This window comes from Cervus canadensis, chromosome 9, assembly GCF_019320065.1.
Source record: "Cervus canadensis isolate Bull #8, Minnesota chromosome 9, ASM1932006v1, whole genome shotgun sequence".
NCBI classification, from domain to species: domain Eukaryota; kingdom Metazoa; phylum Chordata; class Mammalia; order Artiodactyla; family Cervidae; genus Cervus; species Cervus canadensis.
In genome coordinates this window covers 42,604,001-42,629,251 of record NC_057394.1, presented here as the reverse complement: position 1 = coordinate 42,629,251, position 25,251 = coordinate 42,604,001, and the positions used below count along the sequence as shown (strand labels likewise).

Genomic DNA, 25,251 nt, shown 5'->3' with positions numbered 1-25,251 from the left:
TTTCCTCTAATAACAAGAAAAAGATAAGGATGACTACTCTAGACACTTCTATTAAACATATTATTGAAAGTCCTAGCCATGCCAGTCACACAAGAAAAAAGAAATAAAAGATATTAAAATTGAAAGGAAGCAAAACTGTCACTGTTTACAGATGACATGATATTGTAATTAGAAAGCCCTAAAGACTCCCCTGAAAATATTAGAACTTATGAATTCATTAAAGTAGCAAGATATAAAATTAATGTACAGAAACATGTAGTGTTTCTATGCACTAACAATTTTGTAGCAGAAAGATAAATAAAGAAAACAACTCTATTTACAATTGAATCAAAAAGAATAAAATACCTAGAAAAAAGTATAACCAAAAAAGTAAAAGATCTGTACTCTGGAAACTGTAAGACACTTATGAAATTGAAAACAATACAAAAAATGTAAAGATATACTGTGCTCATGAACTAGAATAATTAATATTGTTAAAATGTCCTTACTACCCAAAGCAATATATGGACTCAATGATATCTCCACCAAAATACCAAAAGCATTTTTCACAGATCTAGAATAAGTAAACCTAAAATTTCAAATAACCAAAATAATCCTGAAAAAGAAGAACAAGACTGGAGTATTTTGGGCCCTGATTTCAACTTATACTACAAAGTTATAGCCATGAAAGCAGTATGGAACTAGCATAAAAACAGAAACATAGATCAATGGAACAGAGTAGAAAGTCCAGAAATAAGTTTACACATATATGCTAAGTTAATCTATAGCAAAGTTAATCTATAGCAAAGTAAGCAAGAATATAACATGTGGAAAAGACAGCCTCTTCAATAAATGTTTGGGGAAACTGGACAGCTATATGCAAAAGAATCAAACTGGATCACTTTTTTACACCATATACAAAGATAAACTCAAAATGGGTTACAGACTTAACCTATATGTGAAACCTGAAACCATAAAATCCTAGAAGAAAACATGGGCAGTATTCTTTCAGACATCATTGCTAGCAAGATTCTATCTATCTATCTATACACATATATATATGTGTATATATATATATGAAGTGAAGTGAAGTGAAAGTCACTCAGTCATATCCAACTCTTTGTGACCCCATGGACTATAGAGTCCATGGTATTCTCCAGGTCAGAATACTGGATTGGGTAGCCTTTTCCTTCTCCAGGGGATCTTCCCAACCCAGGGATCGAATGCAGGTCTCCTGCATTGCAGGCAGATTCTTTACCAGCTGAGCCACAAGGGAAACCCATATATTTATGGGATATATAAATCTCCTCAGGTAAAGGAAATTGATATGAAAATAAACAAAAGGGATTACATCAAAGTGAAAACATTTTGCAAGCTTTTGCACAGGGAAGAAAACTATCAAGAAAGTAAAAAAGTAACCTTTTGAATGAGAGGTGATATTTGCAAATGATATATTCAATAAAAGGGACCCACCCAGTAACTCAGTGGTAAAGAATCTGCCTGCAATTCAACAGATGCAGGTTTGATTCCTGGGTTGGGAAGATCCCCTGGAGAAGGTAATGGCAACCCACTCCAGTATTCTTGCCTGGGAAATCCCATGGACAGAAGAGCCTAGCAAGTTACAATTCTTGGAGACACAAAGAGTCAGACACAACTTAGAGACTAAACAACAACATATTGAACAAGGAGTTAAAATCCAAACTATAGGAACAAAACATAAAGCTCAATATCAAAAACATATATCTCATTAAATAATATGCAGAGGACCTAAATAAATATGTTTCCAAGTAAAATATATTAACGGACAGGAGACACATGAGACAATGTTCAACATCATCAGGGAAATGCAAATCAAAATCAGTGTGCTATCATCTTACACCTGTCAGAATGGCTGTCATTTAAAAGGCAGCAAATAACACATATTGGTGAGGGTATAGAGGAAAAATAATCTTTGTGCGCTGTTCTGGGGAATGTAAATTGGTGCAGTTACAGTGAAAAACACTATGAAGTTTCCTTAAAAAATTAAAATAGAACTTCCTTATTACCTGACAGTTTCAATTCTTGGTATTTACCTGAAGAAAACAAAAACTCTAAACCAAAAAGATATATGTATTCCTCTGTTCATTGTAATATTATTTACAATAGCCAAAATATGGAAACAACTGGTATCCATAGATAGATGAATGAATACAAAAAATGTGGTATACATATACAATGAGATAATACTTAGTCATGATAAATGAAATCACGCCATTTCAAAAACATTGTTGGATCTAGAGGACAATGTGCTAAGTGAAATAAATCAGACAGAGAAAGACATATATGGTATAATTTCACCTAAATGCTTAATCCAAAGGAAAATCAAATGAACAAGTAAAACAGAAAGACTCATACAGATAGCAAACAGCTGGTTGCCAGAAGGGAAGGCAGTGGAGGGTTGGGCAAAATATGTGGGGAGGCTTAAAAGGAGTAAATTTCCTGTGATAAATGTCACAAGGATATACTATACTACGTAAGGAACTTAGACAATAATACTATAATATTATTGGATGTTATAAATGGTTACTAAAGTTACTGTTGTCCTCATTTCACAATGTGTTTAATGTATTACAAAATCACTATGCTGTAACCTGAACCTAACATAATATGCTATTTTAACATAAAATCAACTACACTTAAATCAAAATCTATATATCTGTATATATGTCATTTATGAAATAATTTTATCATTCCCAAACAATCAGTTACAGAGGATAAATAACATGGATTCATGATAATTGTTGAATCTTTATCACAATAATTGAAGGCTCTTTTGGGGAAAATTGTTCAGGTAATGGCGAGTTTTATTTATAGCTTGCCTTTAAAAATCTCCCAAAGATTATAAATAAAGGAAAATTTCATAGTTATACAAAGTTTACATTGACAAATAGTATATATGTGCATATACTTTTGAGTTTTCATTTTGGATATTTACTAATATTAGTTAAATAGGTTGTAATTTAAGTATGGCAGACATTTACTGAAAGTCTACTCTAAGTAACGATTCTTTCTGTTAGAAATGTAAGGTTCCTGTCTCCAAGTTGCTTAAAATTTTGAAAAGGAAATTAATCTATTATATTAGAATGCATATACTCTTGAATTTATACTTACAGTTCTGGATTTTTGCCGACAATGCCTCAGATCAAAGATATATGTCAGTTTCTATTTAAGCTCAGACATGAACTTGAATTGCATTTGCTATAGGAAGAATAAGTAAGGATTCAAATGGTTGAGTCATCATCTACATTGTAATGAGAATTGTTCTATTTTATTTCCTGACATAATTTAATACTTTGAAGTAGACATTATTTTCACTTTAGAGATGTGGAGGTTACATGTGAGTATGTATTATAAAATTTCTGAATACTCAGAAGCTATCTAACTTTGTTATCTAACAATGTTAACTTTGTAAACACGTAAAAAGTGGGAAAATGTCAGGTCTGCTAATAGCTTAATTCTAAACAAAATCCTTATTCTCCAAAAAGTACAGGGCATAAAACAAGTAAAACAATCTATGGAGAAAAAATCAAGGTACAAAAGAACATAGAACATGGAACTCTGCTCAATGTTATGTCCCAGCCTAGATGGGAGGGCAGTTTGGGGGAGAAAGGATACACGTATCCTTCGCTGTTCACCTGAAACTACCACAACATTGTTAATTGGCTGTGCCCCAATGCAAAATTAAATTTGTTTTTAATTTATTTAAATTCAAAAATTTAAATATATATATATATATTTTGAAAAAAAAAGATGCAAAAGGAAAAGAAAGACTCTGATTTTTAGAGAATAGAAGAGGTGACAGAGTGCACTCTAATTAAAATACCAGTAAATCTGGTCAAATTGCAATGCAGTTTTTGCTTTACTGGACATAATGCAAGGAAAAAAACTCCAAGGAAATCTGGAGTTGAATAATTGAAGAACAGTGAGGTGAAACCTGGCATAGACATTGCTGAGTACAAAAGCCTGCATTTCCTTGGAGCAGCTGTCTTCACCTATGATAGGATCTAAAACATTTGCTTTGGGCCTAACATGAGGAGGGGGGATGAATGATCCAGAGATTTCGCATCAAGCCCAGGTCTGTCTAGTCAAAGCTATGATTTTTCCAGTAGCCACGTATAGATGTGAGAGTAGGATAAAGAAACCTGGATAGTTGGATAGAGTATGGATAAAGAAAGCTGAGCACTGAAGAACTGGTGCTTTTGAACTGTGGTGTTGGAGAAGACTCCTGAGAGTTCCTTGGACTGCAAGGATATCAAACCAGTCAACCCTAAAGGAAATCAGTTCCGAATATTCACTGGAAGGACTGAAGCTGAAGCTGAAACTCCAATACTGTGGCCATCTGATGTAAAGAAATGACTTATTGGAAAAGACTCTGATGCTGGGAAAGCGTGAAGGCAGGAGGAGAAGGGGATGACAGAGAATGAGATGGTTGGATGGCATCACCAACTCAATGGTCATGAGTTTGAGCAAGCTCTGGGAATTGGTGACAGACAGGGAAGCCTGGTGTGCAGCAGCCCATGGGGTTGCAAAGAGTCAGACATGACTGAGTGAATGAACTGAACTGATGAGATTCAAGAACTGAGTCAGAGTTCTTGGTTAGAGCTGACTCATGCATGCTGAGGAAAGTGTGAAAGGATTTTAATCTAAAATGGAACCAGAAAATATGAAATGGAGAATCTCAATGCATGCACCCTCAGGAAGATGACACAAGAACTCAGAGACTCATTTCTCACAAATGCCTAATTTAAAACCCAAAGCTTACCAGTGACCATCTTCCAAGAATCTCTTACTATCCTTAAGACAATAAACTAACTTCTTGGACTCTGCCCTCTTTGCACTCCTTGCCCATAAATACAGCCCACTCCAAATCCTCAATGGGCTAGCTTGTAGTTTCCTAGAGATTGCATTTCCCAAATTGCAATAACTGTACTATTCCAGTGTAAGCTCAATTTCTGATATTTCTCAGTTTACATCTGTGTTTAGGTTGATACATCTCCAATTAGGACCCTGAATACTCCACAGAGTAATGGAATTAACTGTAATTTCAAAATAATCATACCCAACAATCAAGGTATAACACTGATATAAATGTCAGAAATAACAATCAACAGACTTAGACTCTGAAGCTTTTAGATATTAGTTACTAGCTACAGGATAAAAAATAAACCTATGAACTATTTAAAGTAACAATAGATGAAATTAAAAAAAAAACAAACAAGTAAGATGGGAACATCATCATATATATTTCAAAAAAATTCAAAGAGAAGTTCCAGAAATGCACCATGTTGAAATCATCAAGCCAAATTCACAAGGGCCTCTGCTGCTAACTATGATGCTTTAGTTTGCATCAGATGAACTATCTCCACAAAAGTAACTATAAGGCAACAGTCTTCAAACAAAAAATTTAGCTGTTTAAAGACATTAGAGACTAAAAAAGATTGTTAACACTTAGGAGGACAAATCCAAAATAGAAGCGATGTGCACTGAACTGAGTCTAACATTCTTTGCCGTTTCCCCCCCTCTGCTGCTGCTGCTTCTTTGCTTCAGGCATGTCTGACTCTGTGCAACCCTATGGATTGCAGCGTGCCAGGCTCCTCTGTCCATGGGATTCTCTAGGTAAGGGTACTAGAGTGAGTTTCCATGCCCTCCTTCAGAGCATAAAACCACGGTCGCCTTCATTACAGACAGATTATTTACCATTGAGACCCATCAGAAGTGACTGATTCACAGGCAGTGCTATTTAATCGAGAGCCCTTGAAGTACTTGCTGGTCCTGGGTTCTTGGCAACCTTGAGGGGCTGTTGTTCTAGCTGTTTAGCTGTTGTGTCTGACTTTTTGTGACTGCATGGGCTATAGCCTTGTAGGCTCCTCTGTCCATGGGATTTCCCAGGCAAGAATACTGGAGCGGGTTGCCATTTCCTTCTCTAGAGGATCTTCCCTTCTCAGGGATTGAACCCCCATCTCCTGAATTGAAAGTTGAATTCTTTACCACTGAGCCACCAGCGGAGCCCTTGTGGGGCTGGGGAGACACTAACTGTAGCCCAGGGCAACCAAAGTTGTCAGGATTTTAGACTCAGAGAAAAACATGAAAAGCCATCATTGCTTGTCTTCTGGGCATTTGCTAATTTGTAAGATACACAAGGAAAGACAGAAATTCGGGCAGAAAATGGAAGCTAAAAGGCTAAAAATTAGATAGAACTGGTTCTTCTGAGGTGAAAATAAAATGGCACACAGGACCGGCCAAAGACTAATGACCTTTCTATAAATAATGAAGGCAAACCAGGAGTAGGGCAGCCCTCACAGATACTACATCTTAATCACAAATCACTCAATTCTTGTTTGGAAGACAGTATTTTGATATTACCTAAGTGTCTTCCAAAAAGGAAATAAATTATCTTTGAAAGGACATAAGGTTTTCCATAGCCTGCTTTTGTTCTCATATATGATATTCATCATTTGCTCAGAAATTGTTAGGTATGCTATGCTACCTACTAGATGTTTACAGTAAACTTGTAAGATATTTAAATTATTCCTTATAAAATGCACAAAATGAGTAAAGCACCTCATAAGTTATTTCTATTGAATTTTATACCATGTGTTATAGGCAATTAGTTCAAGAAATTAAATTAAAATATGTAATAATTGAAAAAATAGAAACTAATGTCAGTCTTCATTATTACATTTAATGAATAAATACATGAAGAATTAGAAATACAAAAAGAAAAATTCAGTCCCATTATTATTATTGGATGGCATCACTGACTCAGTGGATGTGAGTTTAAGCAAGCTCAGAAAGTTGGTAATGGACAGGGAAGCCTGGCATCTGCAGTCCATGGAGTCTCAAAGAGTCGAACATGGCTGAATGACTGAACTGAAATATGCTCTAAATTAGGCTTCCCTGGTTTCTCAGACGGTAAAGAATCTGACTACAATGCTCGATTGATCCCTGGGTCAAGAAGATCCCCTGGAGAATCGAATGGCTACCCGCTCCAGTATTCTTGCCTAGAGAATTCCACGGACAGAGGAGCCTGGGAGGCTACAGTCCATGGGGTCGCAAAGAGTGGAACACGAATGAGTGACTAACATTTTCACTTTATTATATTTTTAAAGATATATTCTTCAGTATATTACAGTTATGGCAGCGAATCAATCATACTTTCTAAGACATATTGCTAACTTCATTTATGTCTTGATTCTTTTCTCTCAAATGAATTATATGATTCCCAATTCTTGAACGTTGTTTGTATTGGTGCAAAAGGCATTTGAAAGTGAAAGTGAAAGTTTCTCAGTCCTGTCCAACTCTTTGTGACCCCGTGGACTGAGACCCTATGTCCATCACCAACTTCTGGAGCTTGCTCTGGAGCTTGCTTCTAGAATTCTCCAGGCCAGAATACTGGAGTGGGTAGCTTTTCCCTTCTCCAAGGGGATCGTCCCAACCCAGGGGTCGAACCCAGGTCTCCTGCACTGCAGATGTATTCTTTATCAGCTGAGCCCCAAGAAGCCCAATACATAATGCTATTCATATAAATGCCATTATATGAATATCTTGTTGTCCCAGCTTCACTTGTGTGTCACATCACTATTAAGTCATAGAATCCCTATAGTCTATGCCCCCAAAGTTTCTAGATGGCTTGACCTTAGTCTATAATGTGATGAGGAAAGTCGGCACAGTGTGCTACAGAGTTTTCTGATGTCCTCTTTGGCGCTAATCAAACATGTTGGAATTCCTTGTATTTAGCCTCTTTACATTTAATCACTGTAGTTGCTACAGAAACACACTCTAGTATTGAGAAAGGGTAAATTAGATCGAGATTTTAAGTGATATTCCTAATCATCTGATTAAATAGTCATCTGATTGCAAAGGCTACTTTCTACACTTGGAACATCGCTTTCGATGATGTCTAGATTTCAAATCAGAATCTATCTTGCTAAGCCTTTCCCTGAAGTGCACTGTGTCTTTCCTCCACTACCATGCTGGTTTTACTTCTCCACTGGCTATATTTCAGCCAGAAAGGATTTCTCTTTGGTTTTGAAGATGTCATGCTTCTCTAGCTGTAAATCTTCACATCTGATGTAGCTCTAGTCTAGAATTTGCCACCACGCCTATTCTACCATTCTAATAATGTTCTAAGCTAATGTCTAATTATCCTTTAGACCAGCTAAGAATAGCAACAATGAACACTTTCTCTGTACTTCTCTACTTTCCTAGACTAGACTAGGTTAGCACCCAGGCATTATAGATATTGTACTCACAAATTCATTCTTCTCAAGCTCATTTTATTCACAAATATTTTGTTTACTGTTCACTTTCCCAGATTAACTTGGTAGCTCTGTGAGGTAGGGGTGCATGTGTGCATGCTCAGTCACTTCAGTTGTGTCTGACTCTGTGAGACCCCATGGACTATAAACCCAGCAGGCTCCTCTGTCCATGGGATTCTCCAGGCAAGAATACTGGACTGGGTTGCCATTTTCTCCTCCAAGGGACCTTCCCAACCGAAGGATGGAACCTGCCTTTCTTGTGTCTCCTGCATTGGCAGGTGGGTTTTTTACCAGTAACTCCACATGAGAAGCCCGTGAGGTAGGGGTAGTAATTCATAATGTTCAACATGGTACACAAGTTCTTAACACAGAGCCTGGAACAAAATAGATGTGCAGGAAAATGCATCATTGTAGGATGCATGTACTTCCATGTGAATATAAGAAGAAAGGAAGGGAAAGGAGAGAAAAATGCTCTGAATTTTTGCAATGTCTACAGAAAATCTACAGGGGTTGTACTCATAGCTTATCAATGCTCTAGAATATCACCTGAATCCCAGTAATTATAGAACTGAAGAGGAACTCAGTAAAATGTTTATATAGCCTTATAAGGCACAATATAAATATGTAAAAAATTCTGACAAACACACTAAGTATTCTAGATCATTGTATTCTAAGATATTGTGTCATTATCATTGTATTGCTTTATTTTTCAAATCAGTCATGCAAAATAAAATATAACATTTGCTACATTTTTTCTTTTGATTTCTCTGCCTCTTTTTACAATTTCCTTTTCCTCATTATCTTTCAAGAAATCACAATTTTAAGATAAAATCGTAATGCTCATTTAGAGATAACACAAGTTAATAAGGTTTAGAAAACACTTTTTAAGCAGTAAAAGCATGATGCAAATACAATGATTACCTTGAAAATGTCCTAGTTGTTTAAATCTCCTGAAACATTGGCTTCTCTAAGTTTCTGCTATGGCAGGAAAGCTAGGTTCTCTGAGGTTTGGTATTAAGTGTCAGCTTTTTATCTAAGTTAGGGGATATATTTAACATCCAATTCCTAGAGGGTTGTGGATATGGTAAGAATTCCTAAAGGTTCTGTCAATTTTTTTTTTCCTGTTTTATCTCTGACTTAATCAGATTAATCTCTGACTTAATCTGACTAATTTTTAATAAGCACTTTGTTTTATTACACTCTTTTAATCCTTTGGACCAGTGATCCCCAACCTTTTTGGCACCAGGGACTGATTTTGTGAACCAGGATTGGGGGAATGGTTTGGGAATGATGGCAAACAGCTTAACTCAGTGTAATCCCTGTACTCATATTTCTTTATGCTATGGCAATTGTATTTAAAGTCACTAAATTTTAAAATTTAAATTAGCCATGTCTTTTGGCTAATTAATAGGATAATGATTTTTATATTGATGCTAATTTTTATATTGATGTTAATCATTTACTGCTTAATCCTAGCCACAGGCTTGCCTGATTCAATCACTGTTCTTTTTTTATTTTTAAAGGAAATGTGCAGATGTACAAATGGAATTGATCTTATATGAGCATTCTTTCTGTAGAATGCAGTGCTCTTTAAAAGCAAATATCATAAATTTGAACTTAAATTGTTATATACATGTATAAAATCACTGCCCATTTATCAAATCTGAGACTTACTATAAAGTGTACCTGCTTCTGTTTTAAGAAATGAAAAAAGTATTTCATGTGGAAAAAAGAAAATTAAACTTGAAAATGACACCTGCCAAGTCAGTACCCTCAATGATAATTGTCTGTTTTTCCAGCTTCTGTGCGTGTGTCCATGCTGTCACTTCAGTCATGTCTGACTTTTTGTAACCCTGTGAATGGTAGCCCACCGAGCTCCCTGGCCCGGGATTCTGCAGGCAGAATATTGGAGTGGGTTGCCATGCCCTCCTTCAGGGGATCTTCCTAACCCAGGAATGGAACCCACTTCTCTTATGTCTCCTGCATTGGCAGTCAGGTTCTTTACCACCGTGCTTCCTGGGAAGCCCTCTGGCTTCGGTAAGACATTCTAAATTCTTCAAAAGCAGAGACTCTCTTTTTCATAAATGTTACTCTCAGCAAGCATAGGGCTGACACATTGCACTTCGAAATAGAAATACATTTTACTTTACTTAGACTAGAAGAGAATATAAATTACTTACTTAGAATAGAAATACATTTTTCAAGATATCCAACAAATCATTTGGTCTGTGTTTTGTAAGTAAGTGCTTTCAATCTTTTTATTTTATTCCATATGAAATCTTGTACATAATTCAAAGAGATTAAAGATTTAAAGATGATAAACAGAAGCAGCAACTACAGATTGAAAAAAAGGAAAAATGAGGCATCATAATTTTTTCCTAAAACTAAAATTTTAATGAATAAAGGTAAGTTTCTGTGAAGTTTGTTGGTATTATGCAGATTACAATAGTAAATTCATGTTATGGTATGATGCCAGGTGTATATTATTAAAGATCTGGAACTAAATACCTTTGTTGTTATCCATGCCTCCCACAGCATACAGAGTTCCAACTGTAGACTTTCTAGGTTTAGTTCTTGGACTTTGCATTAAAGTTCTTCTTTCTGGCAACAGATGGTACTTCATTGCTTCTAGAATCAGCTTTTGACATTCCAGATCATTCTTAAATAATGCATGGTTTTCTAGGTCTGCCAATATCTGTGAATAATACACATTCATGTTAATAATGCTTTTTATAGTATGAGCATAAGATATCTAATTAGAAAATTAGAAGCTTAGTACCTTTGATATTGCCCTTATACTGACAGGGATGCAAAATATAATAAGAATTGATTACACTGAGGAATAAATATGAGTAAAATGCATGGCTAAGGAAAACAGAAAAGATATTTTTGATTCCATATTATTTATTATTATTTGGCCATTCAGAGTACAAAGAAACTTTTAAATATCACTTTTCAGTTTAATTTCCTTTTTATAAAATCTGTTCATAAATCAAATATAGTTGCCTTTTTGGCCATAAACATTTCTGGTAAAGTAGATTAAAAAAAATTATTCAATAAATTAGCCCCTAACAAACCTATCATGAGTATTCACATACTTTAATGTATTCCAAGCATACTTTAAAGCTTTTAAAGTTTTAAAAGGTATAATACTTTAAGATGTTCAAGCATAGTTTAAATCCCTTTCAAATTAAAATGATTCAATAAAAATAGAAAATTATACTCATAACACCTTTTTAATTATGTAAATCTTTGAAAAACTATACTTCAGGCAAAGTTATAGTTTCCAATAATGAAACTAAAATAAATAAATAAAAATTACCAAAAATCCAACACCTAAGGGAGACCAGAACTTTATGCTATAGTATTCCTCTTTTCTTTAACTATAAAAAGTTATCATCTCCACAAATTCTTTTTCTGTACATTTCTTTGAATATATCCAAAGTGTCTTTTACTTTCCTCTTTCTCTGTCCTTCTTTGCATTTTCTTTTTCCTTGACCCTTTTAGTATCATATTCTCTTTTTTTGTTCATGAAACTTGTTTTATTTCAAGAGAGTTAAATATGTCACACGGATTTAGAAAACGTGTAAGTAGAAACTTTGACAATGACTCACTGATCTTTTCTTCTGATTGGTAAGACACTGTACCACATTGGTGCATAAATGTTTACTGAGTGACTAAGTTAATAAATGATGACAACATATAATTTAGGAATTGATTTGAACCATAATCAAATAAATTTATTTAACTATTATATAAACTACTGTTGGGAGTATAAGAGAGAACACAAAAACATAGCAGGTGCTTGATTATTCTCCAATTTAAAAATGGTGCTATGAAGTAAAAAAAACAAAAAAGAAGAAGAAGTATTAGAGTTACTAGGTGCTTTGGAATATACAAAGGAAGATGTTTAATTAGAGTCTTGCTTGTACTTTTCTTCTCATATACTAAAACTTTGTTGCCTTCCTACCGTTTCTTAAGGGACTACTATTTTGCTTGTAAAATATTAATAAATAGAAACATTAATGAAATAGATTTGAGGAAATAGAGGGGAAATCGTTTCTCTGGGACAATAGCAGAGCCCAACAGGAAGAAAAAAGATTCTTGTTTCCTGGCAAGGAGTCAAACCATGAAAAGCCAGGAATAAACTCATTTGTTTGCTTAAGGGAATCGTTATAGTTTTTAAAATTCAATAAAATGATATATACATTAGTGATAAAGTTGAAGGTAAAAGCACTGACCTTATCATCTATTTGAATAACTAAATGCACATCTATTTCTAAATACACATGCAAAGTATATTAGATTTATTTCAACATTTTTATAAATTTAAAATTATAAAAGAAAATGGAAGGAATTCTGTAAAAATGAAGTATCAGAGGACAGTCAACGCTGAGTGCCTAGGTTTAAAATACGTTTGAGTAATAATTTCAAATGGGAAATGAATTTCTTAATGTTGATAGATATATCCATAAAAACATTATATATACTATTTATTTCAAAGTATGTCCTAGAACTTGAAAAAGAATACCTATATATTTATAACGGAATTGCTTTGCTATGCACCTGAAACAGACACAACATTGTTAGTTGATTATACTCCAATTAAAAAAAAAACAAAAACCTAAATGTCAATTAAAAAAAAAAAAGAACTCCTTATAGCCAGAACTTAGACCTCAGACTCCCTAGAACTCACTTCATGTGTGGTTGCCCACTTGGTTTTGAGTAAGGCTTGTATTAAGTTTCAAATCTCCATTTATGGACTGACTTCTCCAGATCTCTTCAATGCCCAAAGGCCTCACCTATCTGCACATATCACAAATGATTCAGAAATAGAGATGAAGCCAACAGATTAAAAACTTTACACAGAGGGCTTGGCAAGAAGATCAGCTGTTAGAGAGTAAAGTTGGTTTTGGTTTAATTCACCTCTGCTTCATTCTCTCTCCAACTATCCAGGCCACACGTCCTAGGGCTTCTGAGTAACAGGGCCGACGCTTCCCTGGACACCCTTCAGCCCATCATGAGGCTGACACCAATCACACCCGCCAACATCTCCCCGTTTTGATTCTCGGTTCCACCTCCAAATGTAAACTGTCTAATCTGATGAATTAAAATTATCTAAATTATCTAAAAGTGAGAAAGCCTTGCTCAGGAAACACATGGTTTCTTTAACTCTGGCCTTTTCAAGAAAATACACCTGTTTTTCTTGTTTCTTTAAATAAATATCAGCTCATAGCAAGTCCAAAGGGGAAAGGAAAAAAAAAATGACCTGAAACATATAGAAAATGAACTTAAAATTTGTACTTTATTTCTAAAAAAATGACCAAGATATTCTGTACTTAAATGATACTTTCCATTTTATTAACAAATCATTCTGTCAAATTTCTTAACTTTGGTGTACTCAACCAGTTGACAATATTCTTTATTTTGAAAGAAGTTAAATTCTTCTTAATCACTGTACTGTTTTCAAACTGTTTCAAACTGTAACTTGTAAATATTTCTTGCTTATGGGTACTATATCACTTGGGTCTGTATTTCATATTCCATGACAACTGTTTTTAGGATTATTCCATTCCAAACTCAGGTCCAAATTGAGAGTAATAGGTAGCTAAGCTGTTTCCTAAACTTGAGCTATCTTTAGATTTTCTGAAATGGTTCAAGATTAAGACAAATTTTGCTCCTTGCTATGCAATAAAAGTTACTTTTTTGCATTTTTAAATGTTTGAGAAACTTAAACGACTCTGACATTTCCTTTACTCTGTCCCACTGAGAAAAATATACCAATATGTTGCAATAATTGTCTACTACTTTGAAACACACTCATGTTTATATACCAGAATTTTTACAGTAGTTATCTATAAATCAGAGTTTATTCTTAGGATATTATATACAAATACTATTTCCAGTCAAAGATAATCTAATATAATTTAGTTTACAAAAAAGTGTCCTTGGAACTTTCTCAGTATCTTTACTGTTAGTATGTTTTTACACTTAAGGTAACCAATAACTATGTCCTTATAAATTAATTGTATATAAATCTCAAGAAAAAAACAAAAATCCCATCATGTACAAAATAAAGTTTTAGAATATTTTATTATGTAGAAGATATGCCAGAAATAAAGCATCCTGACTTAATATGAAGGATACAATAGGGTATATTAATAATTAACATTGTGTGAAATACTAAGAGGTTGATCCATCCAAGGATCCACATGAGCTAGGCAGCTACTTTGCAAATATGATCTACCTCCCTATAATTTTGGTCATTTTCCTTTGTGAGTAAATAATAACCAGCAAGTTTTAATGTAACCCTATAGCTGCCGAAGATAACTGGATTAATAAACATCCAGGCAAATTTCATGTGTGATACTCAGAATTGATTAATATTAAAAACTAGAATAATGCATTCATTAATAGCTAGAGTACTCAATAGTAGCTCAGTTAGAAAGTTCCAGTTGCCAGATATGCTATAAACTTTTAATTAGAATAAAGATGCTCTCTGCAAGTGTTATATTAAAACATTATTGCTTTATTTTTCTTGGCTCAAAGTTTCACTGACTTTATCTCTGAAAAAAGAAATAGTTATTAAAACATTATTTCTTTCAAATGACCATTACATTTGTTATTAAAATACAAATAATTTGATTGTTAAAGTTTGAGAAATTGAACCTCATATTTAGCAACATAAAAATATTTAATATGTTTTAATCTGCATTCTTATACATAAATACTAACTCAAGCTGCATTTTCCAAAATTATTTATATGAATTTATTTGAAATGCTTGCCATAAATTAGGAATTATGATTCTGAAAATATTATTCCATTAAAATGAAATGTATTATTCAAGTATCTAGATTTGCACTTTTTTTCCAACCTCTAAATAAGAAAATATTCAAAAAATTGTCTCATTTCTGTATAACTTATAACTTAATGTTTCAAAGAAAATACCCTCTTGGCTAGAATCTTTGTCATGATTCTCTGCACTAACTTGCAAGTATGAGTGCTACCTTAAATTATAACATTTCATCATGATGGTGGTTTAGTCGCTAAGTCCTGGCTGACTCTTGAGACCCCATGGACTGTAGCCTGCCGGGCTTCTCTGTCCATGGGATTCTCCAGGCAAGAATACTGGAGTGGCTTGCCAATGCCTTCTCCAGGGGATCTTACCAACCAAGAAATCAAACCTGGGTCTCCTGCATTGCAGGCAGGTTCTTAACTGACTGAGCTATGAGGGAAGACCCAACATTTCATCATAAGCAAACAAAGTCAAATGCACAAATTATTTGTGCTCTACAACCTACTTTTACTACACAGAGAGCATACAACTCTAATTTTTCAGTAAATCAGAAAATATCTACATTACAGAAGTATGCATTATATCTAGACTTAAAATATAAAATAAAGATATTAGAGAAATATAAATTATAGCAACACTTTTCTATAATGTTAGTGGCTGGAAGTAAAAACAACTATATTAAAAGGTATTCTTTAAGTAAGAGTAACATGGTATTGAAAAACACAGTAACCAACAGAATCTGTAGAAAGCATTGCAAATACATCTTTCCGTACCTTCTATCTGACTAAAGATCCATTGGAAAATGGAATGCAATATTGAATAAACAAAGAAAGATAAATTTGCACTTATTGTGGACCAAAGAATGTATTAACTCTTCTAACACTATATCCTTGGGCTATCAAGTTATGAGCTTTCTTACATTCATAAGAAAGTGACAAAATTTCATATATCTCATATTATTTCACAGTACTTGAAACTCACTTTGTTATTAGGTGTTGTGCTAAAATAATCAACTCACAGAATTTGAAACTATGAAACAAAGTTGATTCCTATTAGAAGTGACTGTCCCTACAGAACAAATGACAGCTTCATATATGGTCTTTCAAGTTTTCTGCTTGACAAAATAAATAAGAAAAGTCATAAAATATTATCATATTCCATAAACTACAGGAAAAAATCATTTTTACTTCAATGTCTTATAAATAGAGGATGCAAATAAAATACTTTTTAAAAAAATTTTTATGTGGTTTATTTATCTAAGATATTCTACAAGGAAACAATGATTTGGCAGTCACACTGAGAGTGACCTTGAACCTTGAGCCTCTTTGAGAGTGAGTGGAAAGTGCTGGTCAAAGGAGAGACTTTATTTATCACAGAACTTTGTGACATCACAATAAATAAACAGGGTTCATAGGTGAGCTCATAGATAGGGCTGTCCCACCTCTCAAGGGAAACCATAAGTTGGTTCATGCCTAGAGAAGTTTTCTATATATTTCCAACCTATTTGATAGATTTTCAAAAACAGAGAGAGAGGAAAATGGACAAACAGGCTCAAACATTGCTTCACTGATTTTCGTAGTCCTTCATCAATTACTTCAGTATCTGCTTGTGACTGAAACAGCCTAAGCTTGTGCAAGAAAACTAGATCAACCGTGGCCAGAACATCTGCCTGCAGACTAAAAGAAACTCATCTATGTAAGCAGCTAGACCTGCGTGTTTCACCTAAAATCCCATTAACATTAGATGAAAAGATTTTAACAAAGCATAGAATCATGAAATTTTAAGAAAATGAAATACCTTCTAGTTCTTTCCACTGACATACCAATGATTCTGAATAAAATATGAGGCTATTATTTTTATTTTTAATAAAGTGAGGAAAGTAGACATAACAGAACTTTTTATGTTCTCTTTCAGTGCTATCATGTCAAAATGAAAACACAAATTACCAACATGCTAAAACTTACATCTGATATATCCAAATGATACATTTGAATGACTCCTGCTCAAGTATTTGGAAGAAACCATTTATAAAATGAGAAACAGTTGCATTAATTTTATTCTGAACACAGAAATACTTGATTGCCTTCAGATGAGAAGTAATTGGCTAAGCTGACAGTACAAATAGACAAGAATAATGACATAATCAAAAGAAGCAGAGCTCATAAAAATTAACTCAAATGATAGTTCCTGTTAGTGATAAGTGAAAATAGGTTTCATGCATTCATAATTTAGTATTAACATGCATTTATTTAACATGGGTTTGCATTTCGAAGGTGGTTTGAAAGGTCAGCATTTCTAAGGCTAAAAGAAGCAATCCTGGGTCCTGTGTGCATTCCACTTTCATCCTGAAAATTTTTATTGCATCCTATGTAGGCTCCAGACATTGCATTCATTCATACATTCATTTAGTCAATAGTTCGCACCTATTTATTTAGTGCATGTTATGTGCCGGGTGCTATAATTCAGCTCCTGGATATCTGCAGCTTCTCTTATTACCAATCTATTCTACTCAAGCTCACCCTTCTCCCCACTCCTTAGAACACTTTCATTAATTTACTCATATCTAGGTTATATTCAAAACCTCCTTTAATTTCTTATTGTTTGCAAGACATTATTCAATAGCCTCAGACTAGCAAGCCATAAATTTTATAATATAACTCCATTTTAGCTATTCAGCCACTTTCTCTAATACCTTAGGGCGCATTATTCTGTATTTCATAATTTGGTTCTTCTGATCTCTTCCTGTCATCTGAATATATTATGGCTTTAGAAAGCAGTGATATAATGTCTTTACCTCTGATGCTTTCATTAAAATATTACTCAATCTTCAGAATCTAGTTTAAGTCCTATTACTTCCATGAGGATTTACCTAATTACTCAGGCCACAGTTGACACAATTTGTTTTTAATTGGTCATATTAGGCTTTAATCAATTGCCATCTGTGTAGTTGCTGAAAGGCTTCATAGTCATACTGACTCATAAACTTATAGAAAATCAAGAAAAATGTGTGGCATCTCTTCTCAGGTATGATTAACAGGGTTACAAGCTCCTACTAACTGTTCAATAGCTATTTAAGTGATTGATAATTTACTGTAATTATCTATTAATTTATTTTAAATAATATCTTCAGTACTGAAATTTGAAAATATACAGAACACAGGCCAAAATATATTCAATATCACATCTCAAATTACTTGCATGTTAATCCTCTTCACAAATACTTATGGTCTTTCAGAAATATCTTTGCTTATCAACCAACCAAACATATACTTCTAAATGATTTATCCCAGATCCATGCTTATTTCCAGTCATAAAAATGAAAGTTGCTCAGTTGTGTCTGACTCTTTGCAACCCCACGGATTATACAGTCCATGGAATTCTCCAGGCCAGAATACTGGAGTAGGTAGCTGTTCCCTTCGCCAGGGAATCTTCCCAACCCAGGTCTCCCTCATTGCAGGTGGACCCTTTACCAGCTGAACCATGAGGGAAGCCCAAGAATGCTAGAGTGGGTAGCCTATCCCTTCTCAAGCAGATCTTCCCGACCCAGGAATTGAACCCGGGGTCTCCTGCATTGCAGGCAGATTCTTTTCCAATTTAGCTGTCAGGGAAGCCCTCTTTCCAATCATGGCTAATAGTAGAATTCTATTACACAAATACTTTTGGATCTTGGACATTATGGTATGGTTATTTTAACTCAATTAAGAAGCATAACTTGAATGTTCCACTGATAATTCAAATCATACATTTATATCTGAACTTGCTCTTTCTTATTATCATTTTCCCTCCTATGGCTTATGTCTTCTACTTTTCATTGGTGGTACAGGGTATGTATTTTTGTATTTGTACTTATGTTTTAAGCCATTTCTATTTAATCTGATTCCAACTAATTTGGAAAATATGTATCAATTAATAAATACTCCTCAAATTTTTCTTCCTGTCTGTGATAGTAGATCCACTGGCAATTCTATTTAGCAAGGTTTCTTATTTTCTCAGTCAACTCCACATCCACAGCATCATCAAACAATGTACATTACTGCAATATTGCCTAAAACCCTTCCATTTAACTATTCTCTTTCCAAAAGTCATGTTACTGGTGGACATTCTTATTAGTTCTTTTCTGAATTTCTGAGAACGATTCATAATTTGAATTTTTGTATATGGTACAAGCAATCATATACAGAATTCATGGTACTCCCACATACTGTCCTAAAATATATATATTCAAAATGTATTGTCTTGCTATCTTATTTTAATTTCTTACAACTGAAAGTATTTCCTACTGTAATCTATGTACCTAGTTCAAGCTCATTATACCTCTACCAACCTTCTACCTTGACAAGGTACTAAAATCATAATCTGATTTCAAACCTGTGTTAAGTAGAATGCTCCTGAAATAATAAAATTAATTGTGATCTTCAGTGTTATCCTGGAATTCTGTAAACTTTCTAATAAGAAATTTCTCTGACTGAAGAGGTAACACAGACTAACCATAGCTAACAAGTGCAGTCCACTAAGGGTTATTCTCAAATAGCCTTCCTTGGCAGGGCTGTTACAGCAGTTGGCCTACACCCTATATTCAGAAGCAACAACTACCATAAGAGACTGCATTCATTTATTGTCTGGAAAACTGGATTCCCCAATTTCAATAACAGGAGCCTAGTATTAAATTTTTGTTATGAGCTAGCCCTAACTCAATTTTCTTTAAACAAGAACCTTTTTTACTTTCTCTCACACTAATTATAAGGTAGCAGTCAGTATTTCACTTTCCTCATTTCACTAAGAGAAGATGGAGAAAGAATTTTAATCACAGCATATTTGCAGACTCCCAGCTTTCTTTAGATTTGCTCTGATCAAAGCCCGACATACCTCTTTTGATCATCATCAGTGAAATAAGTCCCTGTGAAAACATCAAGGTGGATACATCTTGCAAGTCAATAAGGGATTTAAATAATTCTCCCAAGTAAAGCTAATTCCACTGGGAATACACTCTGTCTGTAGAGTTTCTAAAGTTTGGGTATGAAATGAGTGGTTCAAACATCCTGATTGAACAAACTTCAGGGATAGGGAAGATAGATGCTTATTAATCTTACTACTAAAGGCATTAAAATAATTGAAATGTGTCAAATCCCATGCCAGACATTTGGTGTATAATGCCTAACTTAATTTATAATAGAATTTGTATTATAATGGAATAACCTATACTATAATTTATAATATACAATATAATGTAGCATATGGCCATTATTTTCCAGTGCTTATGGTTAAGCAAGTGTGTTAAGCTGACAAATTTTTATCCAACAGTCCAGTTTTCAGTCAGTTGACTTTTTCAAAACAGTAATCATTAGACTATTTACTCTTCTGTTTTTTACAGATAACCCTCTGGGACTTGCATGACAGTGGCATGTCATTGCAAAAAATTACATTAATCATTTTAATGTGCAGATACATGCTGGAAGAGAATTGTTTAAAGTGATATTCACCAGATTCAGCAATTCCACTTCTGGGAATTTTTCCAAATGAAGTGAAAACACTAACTTGAAAAGATATCTGCACCCACATTTTCATTGCAGCATTATCTACAATAGCCAAGAAATGGAAGAAACGTAAGCATTCATTGGTAGATGAATGGATGAGGAAAAGGTGAGATATATATATATATATATATATATTCTCTCTCTCTCACATATATGTATATATATTTGCTGTTGTCCTTTAGTCACTAAATCATGTCTGACTCTTTTGCAATTCCAAGGACTGTAGCCTGCCTCCTCTATGGGACTTCCCAAGCAAGAATACTGGAGTGGGTAGCCATTTCCTCCTCCAGGGGATCTTTCTGACCCAGGGATTGAACCCGTGTCTGTGTCTCTTGCATTGGTAGGCAGATTCTTTACCCCTGAGCCACCTAGGAAATCCCACATATATATATCACCTTTTACTCATCCTCTGAATTCTGCCAAGAGACGGCACCGGTCATAGCAAACACCCTTTTCAACAACACAAGAGACAATATTACACATGGACATCACTGAATGGTCAATACAAAAATCAAATTGATTACAGTATTTGTAGCCAAAGATGGAGAAGCTGTGTACAGTCAACAAAAACAAGACCTGGAGCTGACTGTGGCTTAGATCATCAGCTTTTCATAGCAAAATAATACAGGTCCAAATTAAAGAAAGTGGGAAAAACCATTAGGCCAGCCAGTTATTACTTAAATCCCCTATGAATATGCAGTAGACATGAGGAATAGATTCAAGGAATTAGATCTAGTAAACAATGGACCTGCAGAACTGTGGATAGAAGTCCATAATGTTGTACAGGAGGCAGCGAACAAGTCCATCTCAAAGGAAAAGAAAAGGAGGAAGGCAAAGTGGTTATCTGAAGAGGGTTTACAAGTAGATGAAGAAAGAAGAGAAGCAAAAAGCAAGGGAGAAAGGGAAATATTCAATTCAGTTCAGTACAGTCACTCAGTTGTGTCTGACTCTTTGTGACTCCATGGACTGCAGCATGACAGGCTTCCCTGTCCATCATGAACTCCCGGAGTTTACTCAAACTCAACTAAATGCAGAGTTCCAGAGAATAGTGATACCATTCCTTAGGCAGGTTGATAGGGAGTTTCCATGGGCTCAGTCACATAGTCACTCATGTTTTGGAATTTATGGCCAATTACCCACAACAGAAGCAAGACTGGGAAACTGGTTAATTGCTAATAAAGGAGCCATAGAAACAGGCTCCTTGATATTGTCAGGAAGACCAAACTTCCTCACAAGATCTAAGGAAACAAACTGACCTAATCTTAACTGTCCAATCCTATACAATAGTTATTTTTAGTAACAGGTCAAAAAGTATATAATAAGATGTCTTCAAGGCTGAAGACAGGACTCTCCCTATCATCATATTAAAAACTCTCCCTCTTCTGGTGTCTATACCAGAGGGGTCTCTGTTACTTCTTAACTCTAAATAAAGCTGTTACTCTGCTGCAAAGACATGAGCAACTGCGTTCCTCTGGTCCTGGAGTGAAGTCTTTGCTTCAGAGTCTATGAACCCATAGCCACATCAAACATTGCCAAACAATAGCAAGAAGACACAAGAAGGACTTCTTCAATGAACAGTGCAAAGAAATAGAGGAAAATAACAGAAAGGGAAAGACTAGAGATCTCTTCAGGAAAATTGAAAATATCAAGGGAACATTTCACCCAAAGATGGGCACAATAAAGGACAGAAATGGTAGACCTAGTAGAAACAGAAGAGATCAAGAAGAGACAGAAAGAATACATAGAAGAACTATACAAAAAAGATCCAAATGAGCCTGATAACCACAATGATGTGGCCAGCCATCCAGAGCCAGGAATTCTGGAGTATTAAGTCAAGTGTGATGGTAGGAAGCACTGTTATCAACAGAGCTAGTGGATGTGATGGAATTCCAGTAGAGCTATTTAAAATCCTAAGAGATGCCACTACCAAAGTGCTGCACTCAATATGTCAGCAAATCTGGAAAACCCAGCAGTGGACACAGGACTGGAAAAGTCAATCCTAATCCCAGTTCCCAAGAAGGGGAGTACTAAAGAATGCTCAAACCAGTGGACAATTGCACTCATCTCCCATGCTAGTAAGCTCATGCTCATAATCTTGCATGCTAGGCTGCAACATGAAATGAACCAAGAAATCCCAGATGCCCAAGCTAGGTTTAGAAAAGGCAGAGGAACCAGAGATCAAATTGCCAACATTCACTGGATCATAGAGAAAGCAAGGGAATTCTGTAAAAGCATCTACTACTGTTTCATTGATACACTAAAGCCTTTGAATATGTGGATCATAACAAACTGTGGAAAACTCTTAAAGAGATGGGAATACCAGACCACCTAACCTGTCTCCTGAGAAACTTGCATCTGGGTCAAGAAGCAACAGTTACAACTCTGTATGGGAGAACTGATTGGTGCATGATTGAGAAAGGAGTACAAGGCTATTTGTTGTCACCCTGTTTATTTAACTTATACACTGTGCACATCATGAGAAATACCAGGGGGGTGATTTAAAATCTGAAATCAAAATTGGTGGGAGAAATATCGACAACCTCAGATACGTGGATGATACCACTCTTATGGAAGAGAGTGAAGAGGAACTAAAGAATCTCTTGATGAAGGTGAAGGAAGAGAGTGAAAAGTCTGGTTTAAAACTAATATTAAAAACAAAAAACAAAACAAAACTTAAATCATGACATCTGGCTCCATCATTTCATGTCAAATAGAAGGGAAAAAAGCAGAAGTAGTGACAGATTTCCTCTTATTGGGCTCTAAAATCACTGCAGATGGTAAATGCAACCTTGAAATCAGAAGATGGTTGCTTCTGGCAGGAACCCTAGACAGTGTGTTGAAAAGCAAATATATCACTTTGCTGACTAAAGGTCCACATAGTCAAGGCTATGATCTTTCCAGTGGTCACATATGGATGTGAGAGTTGGACCATAAAGAAGGCTGAACAGCAAAGAATGGATACCTTTGAACTGTGGTGCCAGGGAAGACTCTTGAGAGTCCCTTGGACAGCAAAGAGATCAAACTAGTCAATCTTAAAGGAAATCAACCCTGAATACTCAATGGAAGGACTGATGCTGAATCTGAAACTTCAATATTTTGGTCACCTGATGGGAATAGTTGACTCATTAGAAAAGACCCTGATGCTGGGAAGGATTGAAGGCAGAAGGTGAAGAGGGCATCAGAGGATGAGATGGCTGGCTGGCATCACCAATGCAATAGACATGAACTTGGACAAACTCCAGGAGATGGTGAGGGACAGGGAGGCCTTGTGTGCTGCAGTCCAGGGGCTGTGAAGAATCAGATACGACTGGGTGACTGAACAACAACAAGTGTATATGTATACACACATAGCCTTTAAAAAGAAGAAAACTCTGCTATTTATGACAAATGGATGGACCTTGAGAGCATTAGGTTAAGAGAAATAAGTCAGATGGAGAATAAAGAGATATACTATATGATCCCAATTATATGTAAGTCTAAATAACACACATACAAACAAAAAATGAACGCATAGGTCCAAATTACTTATGGTGGTTTCCAAGGCACAGGGGAAGGTGGAGACATGGAGGAAGGTGAACAAAAGGTACAAGCTTCCAGTTATGAAATAATTAATTCCTTGTAACAGTAAGGCTATAACTAAAACACCTTTACTCTTAGTAAAAGGATGTAATGTAAAGCATGATGACTATAGTTAATAACACTCTATCATATATTTGAAAGTTTACAATCCATCAGGACCCAGACCACAGTGGGTGGAAAGAAGCATCTCTATCATTGTAAAGAAATATAGTCATCCTCCTTCAACAGGCACCATCAATGGAAGAAAGAAGATTGGTGTGAGACCTCGTGAGAGGGAAGAGACTGCCCCCAACAAGAACTTCAAACTTCCAATTTACTGAATAGTCACCTGGAAGTTGTAGTTAATGAACCATATAATTTTTTTAACTTTTCTAAATACTAAGTATAAATTATTCTGCCATCAGGAGGAATAGAAGCTTAAAAATAAGATGACATCAGTTATAAAAATTAAATGACTTCTCTCTTTGTAGAAATGTGAGTTAAATTGATTGCTTCTGACATCCAGGAGAGGCCATTTAATTAACTGATGCAATAAGCACTCATCATGTTCATACTGTTTTAGAGACTCTTAGGAACATAATCATAAATAGAATTATTTTCTGAACTGCAAGGTATCATAATTAACAAAGAAAAAGAAATGCAGCAGTAAGAATATAACTAAACTCTTTTAAACTCTTTAGTAAAAGGTTACTAACAGATATAGAAACAAAGTACTCTAGGAAACAGGAAGATGCAAGGAGTCAGTAGCTATGTGGGAAAGAAATATTTGCAACCATAGGTCTTCCTTAAACTGAATCAATAAGGATAGATACCTCATTGCCAGGCATGAAAAAGAGTGAAAGATGTTTCACTAAGAAAACCCATAGACCAGAGGAATGAAAGGAAATCATGTATAATATCTTATTTACTGAGATGTTATGCTTTATAAAACACACCTCCTCTACCTCTCCCCCATCTCTTTTCTCTCATCTTTTTCTCTATTTCTATTTCACTCATCTACCCATTTATCCATCCACTCACTTTAATCCTTATATCTGAAGTTATATAAACATATAACCCGAACAT

At 34.9% G+C, this 25,251-nt stretch overlaps 1 protein-coding gene across 2 annotated transcripts in view; it reads right to left on the bottom strand.

Moving 5' to 3' along the window:
- The window catches only part of KLHL1 (kelch like family member 1), a 476,190-nt gene that overhangs the window by 123,229 nt on the left and 327,710 nt on the right, over positions 1-25,251 (bottom strand). For both annotated transcript variants that reach the window (XM_043478165.1, XM_043478166.1), the window contains one exon: positions 10,785-10,971. In XM_043478165.1, the coding sequence (XP_043334100.1) occupies positions 10,785-10,971 (187 nt within the window). The remainder of the gene's footprint in view (positions 1-10,784; positions 10,972-25,251) is intronic.